The sequence below is a fragment of the Choloepus didactylus genome, chromosome 21 (genome assembly GCF_015220235.1).
Source record: "Choloepus didactylus isolate mChoDid1 chromosome 21, mChoDid1.pri, whole genome shotgun sequence".
Classification (NCBI taxonomy): Eukaryota; Metazoa; Chordata; class Mammalia; order Pilosa; family Megalonychidae; genus Choloepus; species Choloepus didactylus.
In genome coordinates this window covers 21,027,965-21,050,979 of record NC_051327.1, presented here as the reverse complement: position 1 = coordinate 21,050,979, position 23,015 = coordinate 21,027,965, and the positions used below count along the sequence as shown (strand labels likewise).

The following is a 23,015-nucleotide window of genomic DNA, read 5'->3' as shown; positions in this document are numbered from 1 at the left end:
CTCCATCTGCCTGGCCCACACGTCTCCCACACCTTCCCAGGCTGCAGGAAGACATTGGCCCCCACCCCTCATCCCCACCTCCAACCAGGTGGCCATCCCAGTGCCACCCTCCATTGGCAACTAGGCAAAGCCCTGCCCCTCTGGTGGTGGGATCAGGGTGGGTCACCATCTGCACGGGTGTGAGAAGGTGGAGCAGCCCTGTCCCTGCTCAGTGTACTTGGGGCTGAGCCAGAGGCCAAGGCTGCCTGGCCAGCCAGACGCCCTTCCTGGCTCCTGTGGGCCCTCCATGCAGCTCAGCCTGGCCCGGGCACCCAGTCCTGGGTTTGCTCCCAGTGGAATGACCCAGCAAGACCAGGCACAGGGGGCCTCATGGACCAGTGCAGCCCACCTTGACCCTCTGACCCTGCTGTCCAGGCAATCACTGCCCCTGGTCTTCTGAGCCCCTCCTCTGCTCCGAGCCCTCTCTGAGACCACATGGTGCCCCTGGGGGGCACACAGCCACCTTCCACACAGGGTCTGCCTGGGCTGGGGCTAGGTCCAGCCTGGTGTTCCTACCAGGGGCTCCCCTAGGGTCCTCTCCACACTGCAGCCCCTGTCCTGGCTGGCTTTCTCCAGTTCACCCTTCATCATCAGCCTGCCCTGGATCGGCAAACTGGTGGGGAGGGGGCGAGGATGCCTGGGGTAGGGGGTTAGGGTCAGCCTGGGGTGGGGGTCAGCAAGAGCGGTCATGCCCTCCAAACTCTGGACGGAACACACCAGATTCTGACCCAGGGCACCCAACCCCGGCCTCGGCCCTCTGTCCTGTCCCTCTGACCAGCCCAGTGGTAGGAAGGAAAGGGGGCTTTTCAATCCCAGCCCCACGGCCCGCCCCAGACCCTCCATGGCCGCACACGGGTTCCGATCCCCCAACGCGGGGTCCTCACCACCCTCCTAGCCCCTCCTCCCCCGGTTTATTTCCACCCTCCCCAGCGACGGGACCCCGGCCGGGCTCGGTGGGTGCCCACCCAGGGCGAGGAAGCCCCCAAACGCCCCAGCCCTAGCCCCAGCTCCAACCCGGCTCAGCCCGGTTGGAAGCGCGTCCGTCGCGCCCAGGGCGCACGGTGCCGGGGGCCGCGCTGGGGAAGCTACCGAAAGTGCCGGGAGAAGCCCTGGTCCTTCCCCATCTGGAGCCGGGGTTGGCGTCGCGGCAGGTGCCGAAGGGCAGGGGTGGCCGAGCCTGGAGCGGAGCGAGGGTGCCGCGACTCCACGCGCCTCTGTCCAGCCGCCGCGCGCCCGCCCCGCGCCAGCCCGCCCGCGGCCCCGCCCCCTCGCGGTGGCCCCGCCCCGCCGCGGTGGAGGGGACCCGGGAGACCCCCTGATTACTCCCGCTCACCCCGCCTGGCCTGCCACCCCTTGGGCCGCGGTGCCCCGCTCCCCGCCCGCCCGCGAGTCCCCGGCACCCATCCGCAGTGGAGACGGACCTGACAGTTCCGAGGACGCCCCGACTGGGGGGCAGGGCGCGGCTTTCCGGAGGGGGCTTTTGCACTGGGCCTCGGGGCTCAGCAGGAGTCCGCAGCGAGAAGAAAGCCTGTCTACACCGCGGGAAGCTCGGGTTGGGGGCGGGGGGGGGGTTCGAATGCCCTGGTCAGAAGCTGCAACCCTCCCTGGGGAGCCTTGGGAGGGTTTTGGATTTAAGGGTAAGTGGAGGGGACCCCAGAAGGTTTGGTACAACAGGGCGGGGTGAAGCTGGGAGGGGATCCAGGGAGGGGTGGCCGCGCGGGAAAAGTGGCTAGATTCTAAAAACGCAGAGGAGGCAGTGAGGGAAAGTGGGGGTGAGCTGGGGTGGGCCCGGAGTAGAGGGCCTCCCTGAGATAGGCATTGCTTCTGGAAGAGAGGAGGTGAGGAGCAGCTAAAGGGGAGGAGGGGGAGAGAACCGGAAAGGGGCCTGGACCCCTCTTCTGCGTGGGGCCTGCCCCTCCCTGGAGGTCAGGGAGGGGCAGACCCAGTCCCCACTCTGCCCTGCCATTTCTCACTGACCCGAGTCCTGACTGCCGCTGGAGGGGGGCTCTGCTGAGCTGACACCCCACCCCTCCCCTTGCAAGAATCTGACACCTGAGGATGAAACGACATGCTGGGGAGCCAGTCCCACAGCATCCTGGGGGAGGGGCAACCTCAATGGGGACACCAGCCCAAGGCCCTCCACTCCCTCTTTGGGGCCTTGCCAGGAGGCGGCCGCCACCCAGGCAGGCTGCAAAGCCCAATTTCAGAGAAACGTCTCTCATGGTCCTGCCTGCAAGTCCCCGCAGCCCCGTCCCCGGGGGACCCTGCAGATGTGCCCATGAGTCTCTGGGACTCTGTCCAGGCCGAGCTCCCCAACACACAGCAGCCCCACATTCCTGTGACCCCAGTGAGCCCAAGCAGGAGGGACCTCTCAGCCCTGCTAGGGAGAGAAGTGTCTGAAAACCACAAAGTGCAGCTCCTGGACAGCAGCAGAGCCGCAGCCATATGCCATCTGGGTGTTTTGTCCCGGCTGCAATGGCCCAGGACCAGGCAGGCCCACAGGTCTGCAGAGACCTTCCACCTCGCTGTGGGCAGAGAGAGGCAGGCGTGGAGCCAAGCTCATGCTCCAGGGCAGATGTAGCCAGCAGCGCCCATCCTGCCCCGGGCCAGACCTCCACAGGCACAGGGCAGGGTAGAGGCCAAGGATGCTGCTAAACGTCCTACAATGCTCAGGACCGTCCCCCACAACGGAGGATTATTGGGCCCTAAGTGTCAGTGGTGTCCAGGTTAAGAAACCCTGCTCTGGGGAGAAAGACTTTCTCTAGGGAAACTGTTGTTAATTGAGCACGTGCTACATGCCTGACACTTCTGCCTATGCAGTCTCATCTAATTTTCCCAATTACTCTGTATTGCAGTGTCCCGGACAATTGTCATTAGAACAGAAGAGGGCAAGGGCATGCAGATGGGCCCTTGCACCCCACCCCCAGATTCTCAATGAATCCCTATTCTGCTTACAGTTGGCAGGGATCACTTCTGTAGTTTCCTACCAAGGACTCTGCTGGGAACAGAGAGGCCGATTAACCCACTCAAGGTCACATAGCCAGCGAGAGTACCTGGGGTTCAAAGCTGGATCTGCTGGATTCCAAATCTCAGCTCCTTCCCCCATCTCAGCTGCTTTCCCACCTACCTCTTACCCCTTCTTAGGTATTTCCTGAAACATCGATGAACCAGAAGGCTGGCTTGGCTTTCCTGTTCCCTCCTGACCAAGTCACACTTTCCAAACTGCCTGTCCTGTCCTAATTAGAAAGCCATTTTTTTTCACTTCATCAAACTGAGATCCCTTTGGGGACAGACCCAAATTAGGCTCTGAGCAACAGGATTAGCTGCTGTTGTAAACGGAAGGTGGGACCCTTGGCCTCCCTGGCCTCCACTGCCTGCCACAGCTCCAGTAGCTCTCCACTGACCCACATCTCACCGCCCTTCGTGGAGCACCGTCCAGGGCAACTTTCTGTGACGATGGCAATGGTCCGTATCTGCACCGGCCACATGTGGCACTTGAATGTGGTTCCTGATGCTGAGAAACTGAATTTTACATTTTATTTAATGTTACTTCCATTTTAATTTTAAATAGGCACATGTGGCAAGTGACTACCATGCTGGGCAGCCCAGTTTCACGGTCTCACTGCTCCTTCGCTGTCTCCCCACGCCTTCCGTTTTGGCCCCAGGGACCACCCTTCGGAGGCCACCCTGTGATCTGGGTGGGTTTCAGCCCCTGGGCTGAGCTCTGACGTATGCAGCTCATGCATCCTTTGGCTGCTTGAAGGATGGGATCCTAGGGGCAGAGCTCTGGCTCTTTGAGGCCCCCCACCCCATGCCGGGTGGTTCACAGCAGGGCACTGTTGTATGGCACTGCCCCCACTTTGGCACACAGAGTGACCTCTGCAGCTGGACGCCTGGCCCCAAGGGACACTCCTTGGGGCTGTCCTCCCACCTCCACACCTGTGCGAGCCACAGCCTCCGAGGAGGCTTCCCTGACTGCCTGGCTGCGTTAGCCCCCCGCCGCCCCTCGCTGGCACTCAGCCCACGGGATCACAGCTAACTGTGTCTGGGAAGCCTCCGTGTCCCCGACTCTGAGCTCTCTCAGGAAGGCGCTGCGCCGAGATCACCACTGCGTCCCCAGCACCCAGCGCTCCGCCGGGCCACGGGCGCCTCGCCAGCCTGCGGGGTGGGGGGTGGCTGAAGCTGGCTGCCAGGGTAACCCTCTCCCGACAGAGCCCAGCTGGGCGCCGCCCCCTCCTCCGGCAGCCTCCCCAATTTTCCTGTCGCACTTGACGCGCGCTGACAACAGGGGCTGCTCTTTCATCCTCCCCAGGGGCTGCTGCAGGACCGGGCACCCCCAGGTGTACCGGCTCGAAATGGAGCACGCCAAAGGGGGTGCCCCCATCCCCGCCTTTCCTGACTGCTGCCATGGCTGCCGGTCGCCAGGGGCCAAACTGCGACTGGGAAGGGCAGGCATGGGGGGCTGTCCCGGGAGGCAGACAGGGAGACTGGCCGGGGAGAGACGACAGGCACCGGGGGCAGATGGGGGACACCGAGAGGACCTCGGGCTGAGCCCGGCCGCCAGGAGCCCCGAGACCAGCGTGCCAACTTCCCGGAGGCCAGCTGAGCCGCCTGCACCCCAGACCCCCAGCCCTGGCCCAGTCCCGGCGGGGGGCTGCCCAGCCATCACCTCCCCGGGAAGCCTCCGGCGCATCGTCGCCAGCGCCCCTTCAGCTCTAGAATAACTTTTGTTCTCTCGGGATTTTCCCCTGGAGGGGCGGACCCCTGACTCACCCCAGGCAGCTCATGGTGGCCTCTTTCGGTGGCCTCCGCGGCTCGGCTGCAGCGCGCGGCGCCAGGGCTGGGCTGGGGGGAGCGTGGCCGGCCGGTCCCTGACATTGGCCAGGCCCAGAGGGAGGGGCAGGCTGCGGGGTGAATGGCAGCCAGGGGAGGGGGCGGGCTGAGCCGGGGCGGGGGAGGGGCACGGGGGGCGGGAGTCACCGCCCCCGCAGGATCCGGGCCCGGAAGACATCGCTCAGGCCGGAGGGGGCTGACAGAAGCTGTGTGGGCTGTGATCTCGCAGGATGGGGTGGGGGCGGGGGCGTGAGGCATTAGGGGGCCACTCTGCGGGGGACCCACCGTGAGATTTTTATTTTTTTCTTTCTAAAGAATAAACTTGGAGGGCTCAAAGCTGGGCAGAAGAGCAGAAAGCCCACAGCTTTTAGAGCAGGGCTGACCCAGTTCACCCTCCTTTGATTGCCACTCTTGTGCTGTGTGACTTTGGGTAGCCTCTTAACCTCTCTGAGCCTCAGTTTGCCTCTGTGAACTGGGGATAATAGTGCTGGGGGGAGGCAGAGAGAGAGTGATCCTTGGCATGCAGGCGGCATCACCAAAGGCAGAGTGGAATGGGGGGGGGGTTCGGGGACCCACATAGCACAGTCCTAGGCTCCCTGGCCTTCAAATTGTGCCACTGCTCCATCTCAAGAAAGAGCTAGGAGTATCTTGGCCTCCTGTCTGAGATTTTTATGATCCATGTTCTGGGATGGAGCAGGGCAGACTGATTTTAGGTCAGGAGCTGGGTCCCCTTTGCCTGCCTGGCTGAGGTGATGTCCCCAGCAGAGCCAACAGCCTCCCGTCCCAGGGTGTGCCTTTGGGGACACTGGCCCAGCCTTATTCTGGGCCTCAAGGGGTGTTGGGGCTCCAGTTCAGGAGCAGGCCACGGCCCCTCACCTGGGTTGGCAGGGAGCACCCTGAGTGACACACACCTTCCCTGCCCATCCCCCCCCGGACTGAGGTACCTGAGGTTGTCCAGGAGTGGTCCCCGGGCCTCGCGGGGCAGTGCCAGGGTCAGCACCCAGACCAGGTCGTCCACCCGCTGCTCGGCGGCAAACTGCTTCAGGGCGAGGAATACCTGCTCCTTGGCCGTGGGCTGGTCCCCCAGGGCTTCGTCCACCTTATAAATGTGCGAGGGTGTGTGTGTGGTAGCCTGAGTTACACACCCCAAGAAAAGGCACGTTCTTTCTTAATCCACCTTCCTGTGCGTGCAAAACCATCTGTAAATAGCACCTTAGATTATGTCAAGGTGAGTTCCTTGTGGACTCATTTGTGAGCAGGATCTTAGAAGGTCCTGTTCAGGTGCGGCCGACTGAATCAGGGTGGGTCTTAGCCCGAATTAGTGGTGGCCTCATGGAAAGAAGAAACCAGAAGCCGGAGTCACAGAAAGCGACAGGGAGAAGCCAGAAGTTAGAGGAAACCAGAAGAGTAGATACAAGGAGAGGGAGAGCCCCACATGACAGGAGGCCCAAATGCAAGCCAAGGAACCCCAAGGTTGTGGCAAGCTGGCGTCAGAATGTGACAGACTTTGGGGAGAAAGCATGGGTTTGCTGGTGTCTTGATGTTGGACTTCTAGCCTCTGAAACCAGAAGCCAATAAATTCCCACTGGGAAGCCAGCCTACGGTGTGGGATTGTCACGGCCACTCTGACAACCTATGACAAGGGGTCCAGCAAATTACCAAAAGGGGCCAAGGCTGGAACCACGGGGCATTGCTCTCTTGCCTCCCTACCTCCCTCAGTTTACCTCCACAGGGGAACGGACATTAGGACCCCGTCTTGAGCACTTGGGAGCGCTTTATCCTTATGGCGTCACTTCAAACCTTAGGAAAGCACTAAGAGGTGGGCGTGGCTAGCATAGTCATCTCAAAAATAAGGAAACTGGGTCTGAGAGATGCGAAGCGACTCACCCAAGGTCACGGAGTCAGGATTCAAACCCAGAGACAGTCCTTCTAACGAATATTGTGAGCAGCAAATGAATCAGTCCAAGTAAAGAGCTGTAAAATGTGCCAGGCGCTCGATAATTGCTAGTTACTATTATTATAATACTACGCTCGCTTCCACTACACTGTGAGCTGAGAGATCCCACAGAGAATACTCTGGCTCCACAAAAATTCCTGGTGTGTATGTTTCTCGCCCTGAATTTTGACTCCCTCCGCTCTCCCTTGGGTTTTTTGTTTTCTTATTCTTTGTGTAGAAAGCAGCTGATGTTGATCAAGACACATGTATTCAGAGGAATCTTGGCGGCTGCTAGAAACAGGGTTTTTCCAGTTTCAATGTGCGAATGGGTACAACATTTCTCGAGTACAGCTTGTTCAGTGTGTCAAAAGCTTAAAATTGTGCTCATCCTTTTACCCAACAGTCTCACATCCAGGAATTTATCCTAGACATATCTTGACATAACAGAACAAAAGTATGATCATCTTGCGATCGAGAGCATGAAATATTGGAAGAGATATAAATATCTGACAAAATTGCTGTACATCCCTGTGGGGAGTATTTGTAGTTTCTTGGTTATCCAGTTGAGAAGGGAGGAAATCCCAAATTAGGTATGGGGCATATGACCCTGGGGGTTATGTTGTACCCTTGGTCCACTAGAGGCAATTGCCCAGAAATTTGACTCTTGAAAGAATGGTGCAGAGATGCTGGGGAAAGCAGAGCTTATTCATGGCAATGGCAGAGCCCCGTAGTGTGTCCTGATCAAACTCTTCCTGAAGGGTGTTTCCAACAACTTGTGCTCCTGGTTGCCAGTTCTTTCTTGGTTCTTATGCCTGGGTCCCTGTGCCAGTTTGGATCTATTACGTCCCCCCCAAAGCCTTGTTTTAACCCAACCTTGTGGGATATTTAGATTAGATTGTTTCCATGGAGATGTGATTCACCCAACTGTAGGTGATACTTTCGATCAGATTATTTCCATGGAGGTGTGGCCCCACCCATTCAGTGTGGGTCTTGATTAGTTTACTGGAGCCCTTTAAAAGAGCCAGACCAGACCCAGTCGCTTGCTGATGCTTTGAGATGCTAGCCTAGAGTTTGCTCTGCAGAAGTTAAGAGGACAAAATGCCCCAAAAGCAGCTGAGAGAGACTTTTGGAGAGATGCTTGGGAGCTAACGCTTATAGATGCTTGCAGATGTTTGGAGATGCTAGCCCAGAATTTGCTCCAGAGAAGCTAAGAGAGACAAGCCCAGAGACATTTTGGAAAAAGCTATTTTGAAACCAGAACCCAGGAGCAAAGGACCAGCAGATGCCAGCCACGTGCCTTTCCAGCCGACCGAGGTGTTCCGGACGCCATTGGCTGTTCTTCAGTGAACGTATTCTCTTGCTGGTGCCTTAGTTTGGACACTTTTATGGCCTTAGGACCTGTACATTTGCAACCAAATAAACCCCCTTTATAAAAGCCAATCCATTTCTGGTGTTTTGCATAAAGGCAGTATTAGCAAACTGGGACAGTCCCCATGCTGATTCTGTGAACCGTCCCTCCCACAAATTCCTTTTTTTCACAGTCAGCTTCAGTTGCTGTGTAGCCAAGTACACTCCATGCTATGCAATACTTGATACTTTTGATTTTAGGGTGAACATTTTTTTCATATTTTAGCATCTCCGACATCAGGATGTGTCTTCTTGCTCGTCGTCATTCTTGCGCACGTGTGAATTTGGTCATAGGTTTCATTTTGTCACTTTCAACTGAGTAATACACATTGCTAGCACTAAATGTGTCTAAATAAGTCCAAAAGTCCTCTATTAAATTAAGTGATAAGAAGGCGATATGGAACATAGGTTAACTGGCAGTGCTTTTTCTTTCTTTGTGGTAAATAAAACAAAGAGGTGTTTTGCTATTGATGGTGTTTTAGATTTGATACAGCGTGGTACTACTTGGCCAGGGAAAATGATGCTGTCAATCTATATTTAAAAACATGAAATGGGGAATAATATGGCTAATGGGTATGGGATTTCATTTTGGGGTGATGGAAATATTCTAAAATTGATTGTGGTGGTGGCTGCATCATTCTGTGAATATATTAAGAACAATTGCATCGTACACTCTAAATGGGTAAATTGTATAGTATGAGAATTATATCTCAACTAAATCTGTTATTTAAAAACATGGAAAGGTGTTTGTAATATACTGTCAAGTTGAAAAGAGAAGGCTGTCAAATGTGACACATGGCGTTACGTAATTATTCATTTATAATTGCACATACGTATGTGCATAGGAAATGTACACTGAGTTTTATAGTGATTGTCTCAAGGTTTGTGGTTCTGTTTGCTTTTTTTTTTTTTGTTAAAAAATTATTAGTTTTTATTAATAATTTTTTTGTTAGAGATGATGTAGGTTTACAGAAATAGCATGCATAAAGTATATAAAATACAGAGTTCCCGTATCCGGCCCTATTACTAACACGTTGTATATTTGTGAGGTACATTTGTTATCATTCATGAAAGAACATTTGAATAATTGTACTATTAACCATAGCCCATCTGTTTGCTTTTTATAATTCAGTGGTTGCCATTTTTTTCTACAGTGAGTTTATCTGATTTACACATTTAGATTAAGGAATGTATGTTGTCATTGTCACTTTTTTTTTTATTGTGGTAAAATACATATAACATTTGCCATTGTAACCATTTTTAAAGTGCACAGTTTGGTGGCATTAACTACATTCACAAGCTGTGCAACCATCACCCTGTCTAATTCCAGAACTTTCTCATCATCCCAAACAGAAATTCCAAATCCAGGGAAGAGTCCCTTCCATCCCCCTCTCCTCTCCAGCCCCTGGCAACTGCTCAGCAACTTTCCGCCTCTATGGATTTGCCTCTTCTTGACATTTCATACAAATGGAGTCACACTGTATGGGGACTTTTGCATCTGGCATCGTTAGAGGGCCTGGTGTGTCTCTGGGTGCTGCCTTGAGCTGACACTGAGGCAGGGGCGGCAGGCTGGGTGGGTGGGCCCTTCGTCTCTCTCTCTCAGGGGCTTATGGGTTCAACTCTCAGGTACCACCTTACCCACCTTCCGCCCACCTCCAAACCTCTCAACAGACACCTGCGTCCTTGCGCGTCACTCTTGGAGGGTGAGGACCCCCTTCCTGGTCAAGGCCAGCCCACCAGGCCACATTCACCCCTGTCTGCTGACCCTGTCCAAGTAGCCTCCTTCACTCTCTCATTTCCCCCGGCTCATTTCTTCACTTCAGGCATCGTTATCTGAAATAGGTGACTTGTCTACACTTGCTGCCTCTTCCTGACAGGAATGTTGGTGGCAAGAGAGCAGGTTCTTCCTTGTCTATCTGGTTAAAGCTGTTTCTCCAGTCCCGGCACGTAGCAGATCCATAATCAATAGCTGTTAAATGCCTGGCTCTCAGTGTCTCTGCTGCCTGCTTCCCCTCGGCATGTACAAAGGTTTGAGCTCTAAATAAATGAATTCCTTCTTGAACCTCATCACCTATCATTCTCTTCCTTTTTTTCCTAGGCCAGAGTTGTCTACACTTGGTATTTCCTAACCCACTCGGTCCACCCTCCACCTCCCACCTGCAGCCCTCCACATGACTGCTAAGGCCAAGGACTCTAAATGGTGACTTCCAGATCTTGGTCTTGTTCCTGAGCTTCAGGACTGTGTATCCAACTGCTTTCTGGATGGTTCCATAATGGGCCAAGGAAGACTTGCCAGAAGAGGTGACCCCAAACAGGATGAGCAGGCATTAGCAGGTGGCTTCGAGGGGATCCAGCCAGAGGCGACTTTCTGTGTATGTCTGAGTCCTGCCACATGCACCCCACAGGTTGTATGATTGTCTGTCTCCCCACCACTGGACAGGCTGGCCCGAGGCCCAGGCCCAGGCGGGAAGTCTTACTCCTGGGCAGTCGCAGCCCAGGGCCTGTGAATGTTTAGGGAACTGGACCGAAGAGCCGCAAGTGGCTGGCTGTTCTGTGCATCTCCTGCCAGACCCCACTGGCCTCTGTGTCCCTCCCGCTGAGCAGGGACAGGCAGCAGTACCAGGCGTCCCCTCCTCGTGCCTCCACCACGCCGAGGAGGGTTGGTGGCTTTGAAATCAAAGTCGGCAGCAGCCTTGATTCAAAGGAGAACATGGCTAGCTGGAAAGATGCTTTACGTAAGAAAGAGGAAAAAATAGTTCCTCCCTCCTGGGGCCTGCACCACTGTGCGATTTTGGTGTCAGCTATTACCCAGCTGCTCTCAACCTACATCTAAACATGCGGCGCCAACACGGGATACTAATGGATTTTCTATTAAATATCTGATACTTTAAGGATGAAAAACTGGGGCAGGGAGGGGGCAGATGAGAACTCAGGGACTAATTACTGTAAACTACTGGCCCTCAGTCTTCTCCAAGGCAGCTTCTTTTTGGGGGTTCACTCAGCTCTTGGGGGTGCTTGGTGAGCTCTAACCAGAATCCATCCCTCCCTGCCACCCTTTGCCAGAAAACACATCATGGCTGGCCCGGGCAGCCTGTGAGATCCCATTGTGCCCTGCTGGGGGCTCTGACCACCCCCCATGTGACCCTCCAGGCCTTTGGTTCCTTGCAAGTGATTTGGGATTATGGCAGACATCACTGGGGCTCACCAATATTTCCAGTCCTCCTCCCCTTCCTAGATACATAATGGACTACATTTCCCAGCACCCTCTGGGAACAGCCATGTGACTAGTTCTGGCCAATGAACATTGACTGGAGGTGATGTAGTTTGCTTCCAGGCTGAAGTTCTTAAGAGCCGATGCACAGTTTGCATGCCCTCTGTGTTATTTCCCTGGGGCTGCAGTAACAAAGCACCACAAACTCCCGTGCTTCAAAGAGAAGAAATTTATTCTCTCACTGTTCTGGAGGCTAGAATCCAAAATCAAGGTGTGGGTGGTATCATGCTCCCTCGGGGGACTCGAGAGGAGGCTTCTGGTGGTGCCACCATCCTTGGCGCTCCTTGGCTTGTAGCTGCATCAGTCACTCCAATCTCTGCCTCCCCCATCGTCACATGGCTTCTCCCCCGTTTCTCCTTCTCTGTGACCCCATTTCTCTCTTCTTATTGGATTAGGAGCCAGCCACATCCAGTCTGACCTCATCTTGACTAATTATATCTTCCAAGGCCCTATTTCCAAATAAGGTCACACTCATGGGGTGGGGGAGTTAAGATCCAGACTTATCTTTTTGGGGGGACACAATTTAATCCAATACTCTCCCTTCCTCTTACACGGGGAACCCCAAAGCTTTGTGTTGAGGAGGGGTCTGGAAGGCTGAGTCCCCAGGTAGAAGTCAGCCATGCTGGGGAGCCACCTGGACCCTCAGGGGACTTTGTGTGGGTGGAAAATAAACCTCTGTGGTGTGAAGCCCCAAGCTGCCGATGCTATCTGTTATAGCAGCAGAGCCTCTTCCGGGCATAAGGAAGAAAGCCACATGTTTTGAGAAGCTGGTCACTGGTGACCTCGGGGGCCCAGAGCTGTGAGTCCCCTGCGCTGTGTGACTGTGTCTAATTGGCTATGGAGAACTGTAGCTAGGGCTCAAAGGCTGAAGCTGGGTTCCTGCCCAGACGGGGACTTGTACTGGGGTGCATCTAGCAAGGTGAGACTCCTGAGGGGTGGAGGTGGGTCAGTTTAGGAGGCGTGAGGTCTGGATCAAACTTGGGGGCTGGAGCAGTCTGGAGTGGGTGGGGAGCTGGTACCTGGGAGGTGGGCTGGGAGCCATTTCTGCAGCAGCCAAACTCCACCAGGGCTTCCAGATCTCCACTGCCACCCCCTAAGCCCTGTGGCCAAGCCCTAACAAAGTCAGGACTGAGCAGTTGTCCTTCCCCCGAGGGCAAGGAGAGGTATCTGTGGGCCCAAAGGTCCAGTCACCAAACAGATACTGAATTTCTGGGATTTGGGGCTTGGCATCCATGTGGGGCTTGAACTGTATATAGGGAGTGGGGGTATCTGGGCTCCAGACTGTTTCCCAGACACATGCACAGGCTCGTTGGCTTTGCTTTAGTCTCAGCCAAATGAGGTCCTGGGGATGACGGTCAGACACACAGGGAAGGAAGGTCAGAGGTGGGAGCTGCATGGAGATCTTGCTGTGGCTGGAGGCAGATGCGACCATACCAGACAAGTTCTTCCTCCGTAACTGTGCCCACATCCTGGGTGTCCGGGGCTTGCCTGGATTTGCCCAGTAAACAGCCCAAGTTTTTGCAAATCAGGTGTTGCAGGGAACGGGGTCTGCCCTGAGGTCAAATTCCCATTCCCAGGTCCCCGAGACATACCTCACCCCTACTGAGGGCACCCTTGCTCCCCCAGGTCTTCACTCAGGCCTTGGGCTCCTCTTGTGACAAGACGCCTTGGCCATCCCAGGAGCCGGACACCCAGCCCTAACTTTCCACCTGCAGCTCCTCAGAGCCCATTTGTGCCAGCGGCTGCAGGAAATGCCCTTGGAAGGTTCAGGAGACCCAAACCAGGGTCCCTCCAGTCAGCCACACTGCCATGAAAAGCAGTCCAGATCTTGGTTTTACGGGGTCTTGAAACAAGTGCGGCTCTTTTAAAAAAGAACCCTACATTGGTAAGCCAGGAAAGAGGGAGAAAAAGCTGCTGCTACACACCATGGCATGGAGGAGACTCAGACACAATGTAGAGCAAAAGGCGGCAGGCACCAAAGAGTGTGACTAGATAGTTGCATTGATATGAAGATCTCCAACAGGCAAAAGTCATCTAGAGCGATGGAAACCAGAGCAGCAGTTACCTCTGGGCCGGGGTAGATAAATGGAGAAAGAGGTACATGGGAACCCTCTGGGGTGATGGAATTTTCTATATTCTACGTTCTATTATTACCTATATTCTATCTTTCTACATTTTGATCGTGGTCATATTAACAAGTGTGTAGGCATATGCAAAATTTACCGAGCCCTACACAATGCATTTTACTGTATGTATGTCACACCTCAAAAACAAAAGAAAAAAAAAAAAACCTCCCATAAAATAAATAAAAATTGCAAAATTAGGTACACTCTTGAAACTTGAGTGCCATTATATTTCTGGTAAATCTGCCTTTATAAGGGTTCTCTGCTCCTGCCGGTGGGAGCCTCAGGTCCCAGGCCCGGCTCCAGGCCCGGCTCCAGGCCCGGCTCCAGGCCCGGTTCCAGGCCCTTGGAGGGTTGCCTCCGACTCCTGCAGAGCCCCGATTGCGCCGCGCCACCCCAAGTCCCCATCTTGCAGCGCCCCGCCCCGCGCACCCTACCTTGCGGCTGAACTCCTGGGCCTTGCGCCTGCACTCTCGGTGCACCGTGTCCGAGCGTTTGCAGCCCGCCAGGCGCAGCAGCTCGCGGCCCACAAGTAGGCCGTGGCCGCCGCGCCCGGGCCGCCAGGCTGCCGTCGTGGGTGCGAAACTGGATCCCGGGCCGGGACCGCCGTCGGGGCCCGGGAGCACGCTGAGGCTGGGTGGCACGCGCGGGCAGCGCCGGGCCAGGTGCACAAGGCGCTCGCGGCTCAGGCCGCCGACGGCCAGCGCCTCCACCTCCAGGATCTGGTCCCCAGGCCTCAGCCCCCCGGCGTGCGCACTGCTCCCCTCAGCCACCTCCAGGACAAAGCAGGGGCCCGAGCCGCCCAGCCGGAATCCGAAGTCCTCGGGCCAGCCCTCGTTGGTATCCGGCATGACAGCAGCAGCTCTCAGCTGGAGAGGGAGAGAGAAGGCCCAGGCATTTCTTGCAGCCCTGCCTGCGACACCCCATGTCTCTCAGAGTTGCAGCCTCGCCTCTCTGGGCCTCTACGCTGTCTTTTCTCTCTGACTATCTCTCTGTTGGTCCCCCTCCATCTGTCAGCCTTTTCTCCCCCTTCCCCATTCAGCTGCCTGCCTGGACACGAGTCTTCCACCTGTTTGTCTCCAAACAACTGGAGGAATAGGGCAGTCTCTCTGAGTTTGGGGTCCTAGAGGGACCAGTTAGATGGGAGGTAGGGGGGCAGAAGGGCGGTGGAAAGACATCTGCTGGATAAAGACCGGGTCTCAGACTACAGGGGCTTTGAGGGGGTCCTCAGTTTGGAGGGACAGTGATTGGGATGTGTGGTCTTCAGGAATAGGGGCAGTGGGAGGGCTGAAAGCTGCTACCTCAATATCCTAAGGGGCATGAAAGGCTAAGGTGGGCAGGCTCTGGAGATAGCCACTCATTTCTCTAAATTATTAGTGCTGGACTTCGTAATTAAAAAAAAAAAAAACAAAGATTTTTCTGTATGTAAAAGACAAGTGTCCTTTCCTTTAGTCTTAATTTGTGCTCATTGACTTTTTAATCAATGAGGCGACACTTTCCCATGTGCCTGCTTGGCTGTCTGCCTTTGATGGTGCACTCTAGCGTCCATCACCCTCTTTCCTCACCACCCCCTCCACCTGAATCCCTCCCCTTACCCCCTCTCCATTTGCCAAAATCCCCCTTCAGGGGCCTGCACAAATCACAAACTCCCAGAAGCCCAGAATTGTCAAACCAGAAGAGGTCCCAGAGACCCTTCATATCCCTGGCAGAGGTTCTAAACCCCTCCCTGGACCCAGGGAAGTGGAGTGTCTGCGCAAGGTCCCCCAGCTGGGGGCGGCAGGGCCAGCCATCCTGTGCTGCCCACCCAAGGCTCAGTCTAAGGACCACGCCGCCTTCTGGTCCACCTCAGACAAAGCCTGGGACCAGGGGATTCTTGCCTGTCGTAAGGATGCTCCCATGGGCTGCCCTCATTTTTGGTGTAGGAGACCTGCTGGGCTGGCTACAGGGCACACTCTCTCTCTCCCTTGTCCTGGGATTCTAGGGGAAAAAACAAACATTCACCTTGTACAACCCTGGTGGCAGGGGTGGGCCTTGACTTGGCCTGGCCAATCACTTTGTCCCAGCCTGTGTGTACCAAGGACGTGGTCAGAGCCCCTTCAGATTAGCCACATTGGCCGAGAGAGAGAGAGAGAGAGAGAGAGAGAGAGAGAGAGAGAGAGAGAGAGAGAGCTCCTTTCTCTGGGCCCAAGAGCCAAAGGACAATGCAGGTTTGGAACTGCCGGGAGCCATCTTACCCCCAAGTGGAGGGTCAGTTCTTACAAGGTGGCCTGAAATCCTGGATCCAACTGTGCCTGAAATCCACACAACTGCCATGTCACAAAAGGACTTCCCAGTGACATGAGGTACACAAACTTCTCTCTTCTTCCTCTTTAAAAGTTTGTTTAGAGTTGGGTTTCTGTCACTTGCAACTGATAGGATACAGAGGGCTATAAACTTCTAGGCAAGGAGGAAATGACAAGGGGTCTTATATGGAAGTACTGTCTCCTTTAATACTGACTTTGGGGTGGGCTTTGCCTTTTGAGTGGTAAAATTCTCCTTGGCCTTCCTGGGGAAGCATGGTGTGGCTGAATTGGGATCTCTGGGATCTTGGCTCTAGAACAGGCAATGAGGGAGAAAGTTTCTATCCTACGACTGAGGCAGATTATGTGGGCTGGTGGGGTGGACTGGGGACACACAACCTGGGGAGATGAGGACAGACTGTTCTGGATGGAGTAGTCTGTGTTTGTCTGTCTGTCTGTTGAGAGCAGGGGTTCCTTACAGAAGTCTGGTGGTGCAGGCCACGCGGCCTGGAGCCACAGGGATACTTCCTCCATCACTGGGAGGCAGAGCACTGGGCCCCTGTGTCCACTGGGCCAAGCTGGGTAGGGGGCACTGCCGAGTCTCAGAGGGGTCTGAGGCCAGTTCTTGAACCAGGAGAGAAGCCGGTAGCTCCTCCACCATCAAAGAGGGGCCAATGGAAACTCTGGATTCAGAGCCCGGGGCACACAGTTCCCTCCCTGCCCCCTCCATCTATTCTGACCAGTACACCTGGGGCAGAGCTGCCGGTCAGAGGCCAGCACAGGTAAGTCCTAAAACAGCTACACCCAACCTGTGGGGCCCACAGGGCCAAAGAAGCTGCCAGTGCTTAGACCCACTGGGCATTTGAACCATGTCAGAGCCCCCCAGTGTGCCCCAAACACCGCAGATGGACCCCCTCTCTCCCACCCCACAAGTGCTCCCAGTCTGGGCCATGCTCTCATCCACACCTTCATCTGGATACTGAAATCCAGGCTCTTGATGGGGTGCCTGGGGTATCTCAGGGCATGAGAGACAAGCAGCCTGGAGCCCCCATCCCAGATTATTGGGTGCTGCCCCCCGCCCCCAGCCCTGGGTTTGCTCACCTTCCTCACTGATGGCTGCAGTGGCCGCAGAGGACAGAGCACAGCACCCACGGGATGCTTTGGGGGATACTTGCTCGTCACCAACCCTCTGCCGCCCAGGACCTCGTTACCGGTTACTGATGTGCCCCAGGTGACAGCTGGAGTCTCTAAGGCAAAGCGATCCTCTGAGTAACCCGAGAGGGCCCCGGTTACCAGGAGAACCGGGGGACGGCTGGACGGCCTGGCCGGGGCCCAGGGAGACTGGCCCCTGTGGCATCAGGCCTCAGGCAGGAAGGAGGGCTATTCCCTGTGCCCCTGGGCTGGGCTTGGGCTGGAGCTGGCCTGGGGTTGGGTCCTCCCAGGATACCACCGAGCTTGGCCGCTGGGTTGAGAGGAGTCAACTGGGTTATTTCGGGGAGAGGGGTGTCACTCGGCCGGGTAGGAGCAGTGGTGGCAGGTGGGTCTGGTGAGACCCTACATGGTAAGAGGATCTGGCCCCCACAGAGGACCCCGTAGCAGGACACCCCCTCCTGCTACGGAGAAGGGGAGGACACGCCAGAAAATAAAAATGGTTTGGGTGGGGGGAAAGATGCTGACTAAGTGACTTTGGAAATGTGTGGAGACTCAGGAAGGCAAGAGGAAGTGAGCACAGAAACAGCTCTAGCTGGTAAAGTTGCTTCCCATGGGGTACAGGCTGGCGAGTCTGCAGTCGCTGTACCTGTGTCCTGGAATTGAACCATTAAGTCAACGGACGGTGGGAGCCAGGCTCCCCTCTGTTGGATGGGAGGTTACAGAGGAGCAAGGCAGTGGGCGGGGCTGGAATGATGCATGTGATGACATCAGGATGAACTCATGTTTGGCGTGATGTAGATACAGATGGATGCACGCAGAAATATTTCAGATCCGTGGATATTAGTGGGTTAGTATGTGCACACACATTTGCTTGCTTTGTCAGCAACAAGGGCCTTCAAGCAAGGACACCCCAGTAGCAATGTCCACACCCAGAGCCCAGACTTTGGTTTCTAACCCCATTCTCCAATAAAAGGAACCAGGGGTTCTTGGAGAAGTGACTGATTCTAGGACAAGGGCAGGGAATATACAAGATGAGCCTGGAGCAGCTTATAGTTCGAGAAAGTAAGGACGTGCTAACACACGCGCACACACACACACATATGCAGTGATGAAGCTTTGTCAAGGTTGGAAGAATTTGAGCAACAAAATAAATACCACAGCATTGGATTATAACCCAAAGAATAAAGAAAATAGCCATGAGTCCATACTGATATAAATAAATGATTGATTGGATCAGTAAACAAATGGGGGAGAAGAGACAAATTTCCCATGCAGAAAAATTCCAAATAATTTGTGGAGATAATCCCCCTCAAAGAGATGGAACCAGACCCCCCCACCCACCCAAGCATGGGTTGCACCTAGTGCCTTCCTTCAAAAGAGAACTTTCCAGGGGAGAAGCCTGACAAGCACCACCTCAGCCCAGTGATCAAAGTCAAGGTCAACGTGAAAAGTCATGTTGACAGCCTGTGTCCTTGACCTGATGTGATGAGAACAGAACTTTCCCTCTGTGTTCTTCCTCCCCCAAACCCAAAACCAGGAGAAAAACATCAGGCAAACCCAAATTAAGGGAAATTCTCCAAAATACCCCAACCAATACTCTTCAAAACTATCAAGGTCATAAAAAATAAGGAGAGTCTGAGACACCGTCACAGATCGGAGGCGCCTTAGAGACGTGGCAACCTAAATGGAATGTGGGATTCTGGGACAAATAAAAAGGGCAATAGGGTAAAACAAAGGAACTCTGGATTAGTTAATAATAGTGGATCAACATTAGTTCATGGTTGTGACAATGTACCAGAGTACTGTAAGATTTCAATAGCAGAGGAAATTAGGAGTGGGGCATGTGGGAACTCTGTACTATTGTCAACTTTCCTGTAAACCTAAAGCAATTCTAAAATTAGAGTTTATTTTTAAAAATCCTCTTCTCAAGGGGCAGGAGGGGGGTAAGATAGACGAGAAAATACTCGTAGTGCTCCATGATTGAGCAGGATGCTCTCCAGACTCTGCTTTGAGGGTGTTCTCCAGGTTACTCTATGTGTGTGTATGTGTGCGTGCACATGTGATGTGTCTATGTGTGCTTTCTCTTCTTACATACATTATAAACTCTCTGCTAGGGGGAGCTTATGGTACACTGTCATTGAAAAACCACAACCGTGCGTGAACAAGGATGTCCCCAGCTCAAGGGAGAGCAGCATCGGATGTTGCGATTGAATACCTCTTAGAGCACAGCTCCCACTGTGTACCAGGCTGCAGAACTGCTGTGCTGCACGGTTGTTAGACATAAACAGCAGGTGGGTCACACGGGTGGCTTTACTCGGTGATGCTCTTCTGTCTTCTTTCATTAACAATCTCAGAAGGTTGAGCCAGAGGTGGGTGCTGCCCAAGCTGTGGGGGTGCCAGCAGGAGGAGGAAGTGGGGCCAGGCCCAGGCTAGCCGGCTTTCCTTGGGGGATGTCAACAGGAAAAGAAAGTAGAACCCCTGGAAATCCCGGGTGGCTGCTGCTGAGAGGGGCCAGCTTCCTTGACTCTATTTGACATCCCAAATTCAAATACCGGCAAATCCTGCTGACTCTACCTTCCACTTCCAAAATATAATGAGACATATCCACTTTCTCCTTGCTTGGCTGCCACCACCCTGGCCCCAGTCACCGTCCTGCCTCTCCTGGACCGGTGCCTGGGCCACCCCCCCTACCCCCAGCCTCCCCTTGTCCCCTGTGACCCACTGTCAACAAGGCAGCCAGATGGTCCTGTTGAAGCGAAAGCCAGATCCTGTCACTCCTCTGCTCAAAAGCCTCCCCATTGTCCTCAGGGCCAAAGTCCTCACAGTGGCCTGCAAGGCCTCTCCCAGCGGGCACCCTGCCTTTGCCTGATTTCTCCCCCTCGACACCACCCCATGCTCAGTCCTTGCACAGACCCACCCCAGGGCCTTTGCACCAGCTCCTCCCTCCCCCGGGAAGGGTTTCCCCTGGATATCTGCACACTGCTCTTCCTCTGTATTAGTTTTCTAGGGTAACAATGACTTAAACTGAGCGGCTTAAAACAACAGCAATGTATTCTCGCAGCTCTTGATTCTGAAATCAAGGTATGTGTGGGGCCACATTCCCCTGAGGGCTCCAGGGACAAACCTTCCTGGCCTCTGCCAGCTCCTGGTGGCCCCAGGCAGCCCCTGGCATCCCTTGGCTGCAGCTGCGTCACTCAAGTCCTCCCTGGGCCTCTCTCGGTGGCCTCTCTTCATTCTAGAAGGACGCTGGGCCCTGGATTTAGGGCCCGTCCTAAATCTGGGAGGATTTCATCTTGAGATTGTTAACTAACTCCATCTTCCAAGACCCGGTTTCCAAATAAGGTCACCTTCTGAGGGTGGACATGGATTTGGGGGACACTCTTCGAGCCAGTGCTCCCACCCTTCTTCTGGGTCCTGCTCAGATGTCCCCTGTTCCGAGAGTCCTCCCCTAGCACTCCTCTCCTCCCTTCCCTTGCTTTCTGTTTCTTCATCGCCATCCTCACCACCCGAAACACCGTGTACCTCACTCGGTTGTCAGGGGCCCCCCTCCCCATCTCCCCTTTAAGCGTGGAATATCTGGGGTTTTTGAGTAAAATATCACTTTACCCCAAAATTAGTTAAAATAATTTAAAATAAAATTGTAATTCAGAAAGAAGAAGGAAGCGTCACACATCTGGATGTCACACATTGTCTGCCCAACGTCCCTGTTACCTGTGTCCACGTCAGGGCGGAGTTGCCCGTGGACGCCAACCTCTTGTGGCTAAATCCAAAGAGCTATAACAAGAGTTATCACAGCCCGGCTGGGCCCTGCGGTTCTCTCTGCCTTTGTGGACGGCCTCGGCCATGGTCCAGGGAGTGGCCGGCATCCTCGGGCAGCCCCAGCTTCACCCCTGCTGGCAGGGTGACCTCCACTCTGGTTTCCTCCCTGATCTCGCTGAGTCTGGGCACAGCTTGTTTGTCATTGTGACATTTTATCAGACTATGGCTGAAAGGCTCTTCATTCAGGTTCTGAGCCCCTGGGTAAGGAGAGCAAATGAGGGCAGAGAGGGATTGATCGGGAAAACCCGGACACTGGTTTAAACTTGGCTGGCACCTCACTCTCTCCATGCCCATTGATTTTACACGGGCCTCCCTGACACATCAAGCCATTCTGGACAAAGGAAGCAGGGTCCACACTGGGGGCTGATAATTGCAGCCCTGCATTCTCACCCAGAACCTCTGAGTGTATCTGCTCTGGGCCCTTAAGCCCTCTTCTGACAAAAGAGGGGGATGGGTGACAGCCTGGATGGGAGTGAGGGAGGTCTGTCCAGACGACTGACCATCCTGTGAGAGCCAAGGGTGACCAATGACTTGTGGCATTTCGAGGGCAGGCTGGATGACCAGCACTGGGCCAGGCTACAGTTTTTACAGTCAGCTTGGATGGTGTATTAGTCAGGGTGATCCATGTTAGCTGTTACAACAAACAGCCCCTGATCTCAGTGGCTTAACGCAAAACAAGTTTCACGTATCACCTACATCATGGCTGGTGTGGGTGGGGCAGCTCTCCTGGGAGCGCCTACCTCCAGGAAAAGACTCAGGGTTTCTAGATTCCTTCTACCTTGTGATACTGGCATCATAAACATGTGGCTCCAGAAGGGGAAGAGTTTGCCTGACGATTGTGCACAGAGGTTTTCAGAGCCAGAACTAGAAGTGACTTACAATTCTTTTGCCCACCTTTCAATGCCAGAACAAACTCTGAGGGAGACGGGACATGCAGTCAGCAATGTCGTCCCCACCACAGAGGAGGACAGTAAAAGGGGCTAGCGAGCCTGCGAGTGTTGAGATGCTGGGTCACAGGCTGATGTGCCGGAACACACCGGAGAGGGCACTTAGCCTGGCTGGGACAATCGCCTCAATCTTATAAGGTAGCAGGAAGGTTGGCTTAGTGGCAAACAGGGCCAAAGTTGGAGGCCTTACTTAGCCGTGCATCTGGTGTGAACTAATGGGGGAGCGGCTTGGGAAGGGGATTTTTGGAAGAGAGTAAAGTGATGAACGGCAATTGGATTGTAAATCCCACTGTCAAACCATATGAAGTGTTAACAGCACAATAGTGAAGAGCAAAATACGGGCCTGAGCCTTCACTGCAGCCCGCGCAGGTCTCAGCCTGAAGTTCACGGAGAGCTGGCCTTTGAGCCCAGGTGTGGGTGGCAGCCTCTCCCAGCACCCACACTTCCACGACAGACGTGAGATCAGCCCACTGGCGCACCTGGCTTTACCTTGTCTTTCTTGTGCTCATTTCTCCTTTGTCCTATTTCCCCTTTACTCATTTTTATCATTATTTTATTTTGTTTCATATGCTTATGTGAATCATCCTCAGTCCAGCCTGGAATAGGTCAGTGTGACAGCAACAAACACCGTGGACAACAGTTTGGAATTCTGTGCAGTTACCCTGTCCGTTCCTTACACTCATTGCTCTTTCCCCAGTGCTAAGCTGACTTTAGATGGGGTGTGTGTGGGGAAGATTTAGACTAAAAAGAGCCATCTTTTTGACCTTCAACTTCCTAAAGTAGACTTCGGTGTGTCTATTGTTAAGACAAGGCTCTGAAAGCCGAACTATTTTGTTTCAATGTAAAAGCTGGGGATTTGGAAAAGAAAAAAAAATGTATTGCAAAAGCTTATGGTTCATACCACAAACCACAGAGGGAAGCTGTGGGCACCAGCCAGCGGTTCAAGGGCCTCTTTCACACCCAAAAGAAACGAGCGCCTGAGCAGTGGGCAGGGAGAGGACAATCAGGAGGGAGGCCAGGAGGGGCGGCCTGTCTGGTCACGGGAGCTGGGTGACGTCTGTTGTGGGTGCATGAAGGAGGTGACTCGGGCACGGCCAGCCTGGGGGCTGCGTGGCCTCTTATCAGCAAGAGTTGATATTGCAGTCCTCAGTCCAAAATTCATATGGGAGGACGACAGGCTAGAAACGGAGCCAGGGGTCCATGTTGTAG

General features: G+C 54.4%; 1 protein-coding gene across 3 annotated transcripts in view; it reads right to left on the bottom strand.

The window, feature by feature from the left end:
• Positions 1-14,460, bottom strand: part of LOC119517560 (Grid2 interacting protein) — a 34,481-nt gene extending 20,021 nt beyond the window's left edge. For 2 of the 3 annotated variants that reach the window (XM_037814383.1, XM_037814382.1), the window contains exons 1-2: positions 14,047-14,460; positions 5,817-5,971 (exon numbers count right to left, since the gene is read on the bottom strand). In XM_037814383.1, coding sequence (XP_037670311.1) covers positions 5,817-5,971; positions 14,047-14,460 — 569 coding nt within the window. Of the gene's footprint in view, positions 1-4,812; positions 4,831-5,816; positions 5,972-14,046 lie in introns of those variants that run through there. The other variant, XM_037814384.1, reaches the window with a different exon arrangement.
• Between the last annotated feature and the right edge of the window lie 8,555 nt (positions 14,461-23,015).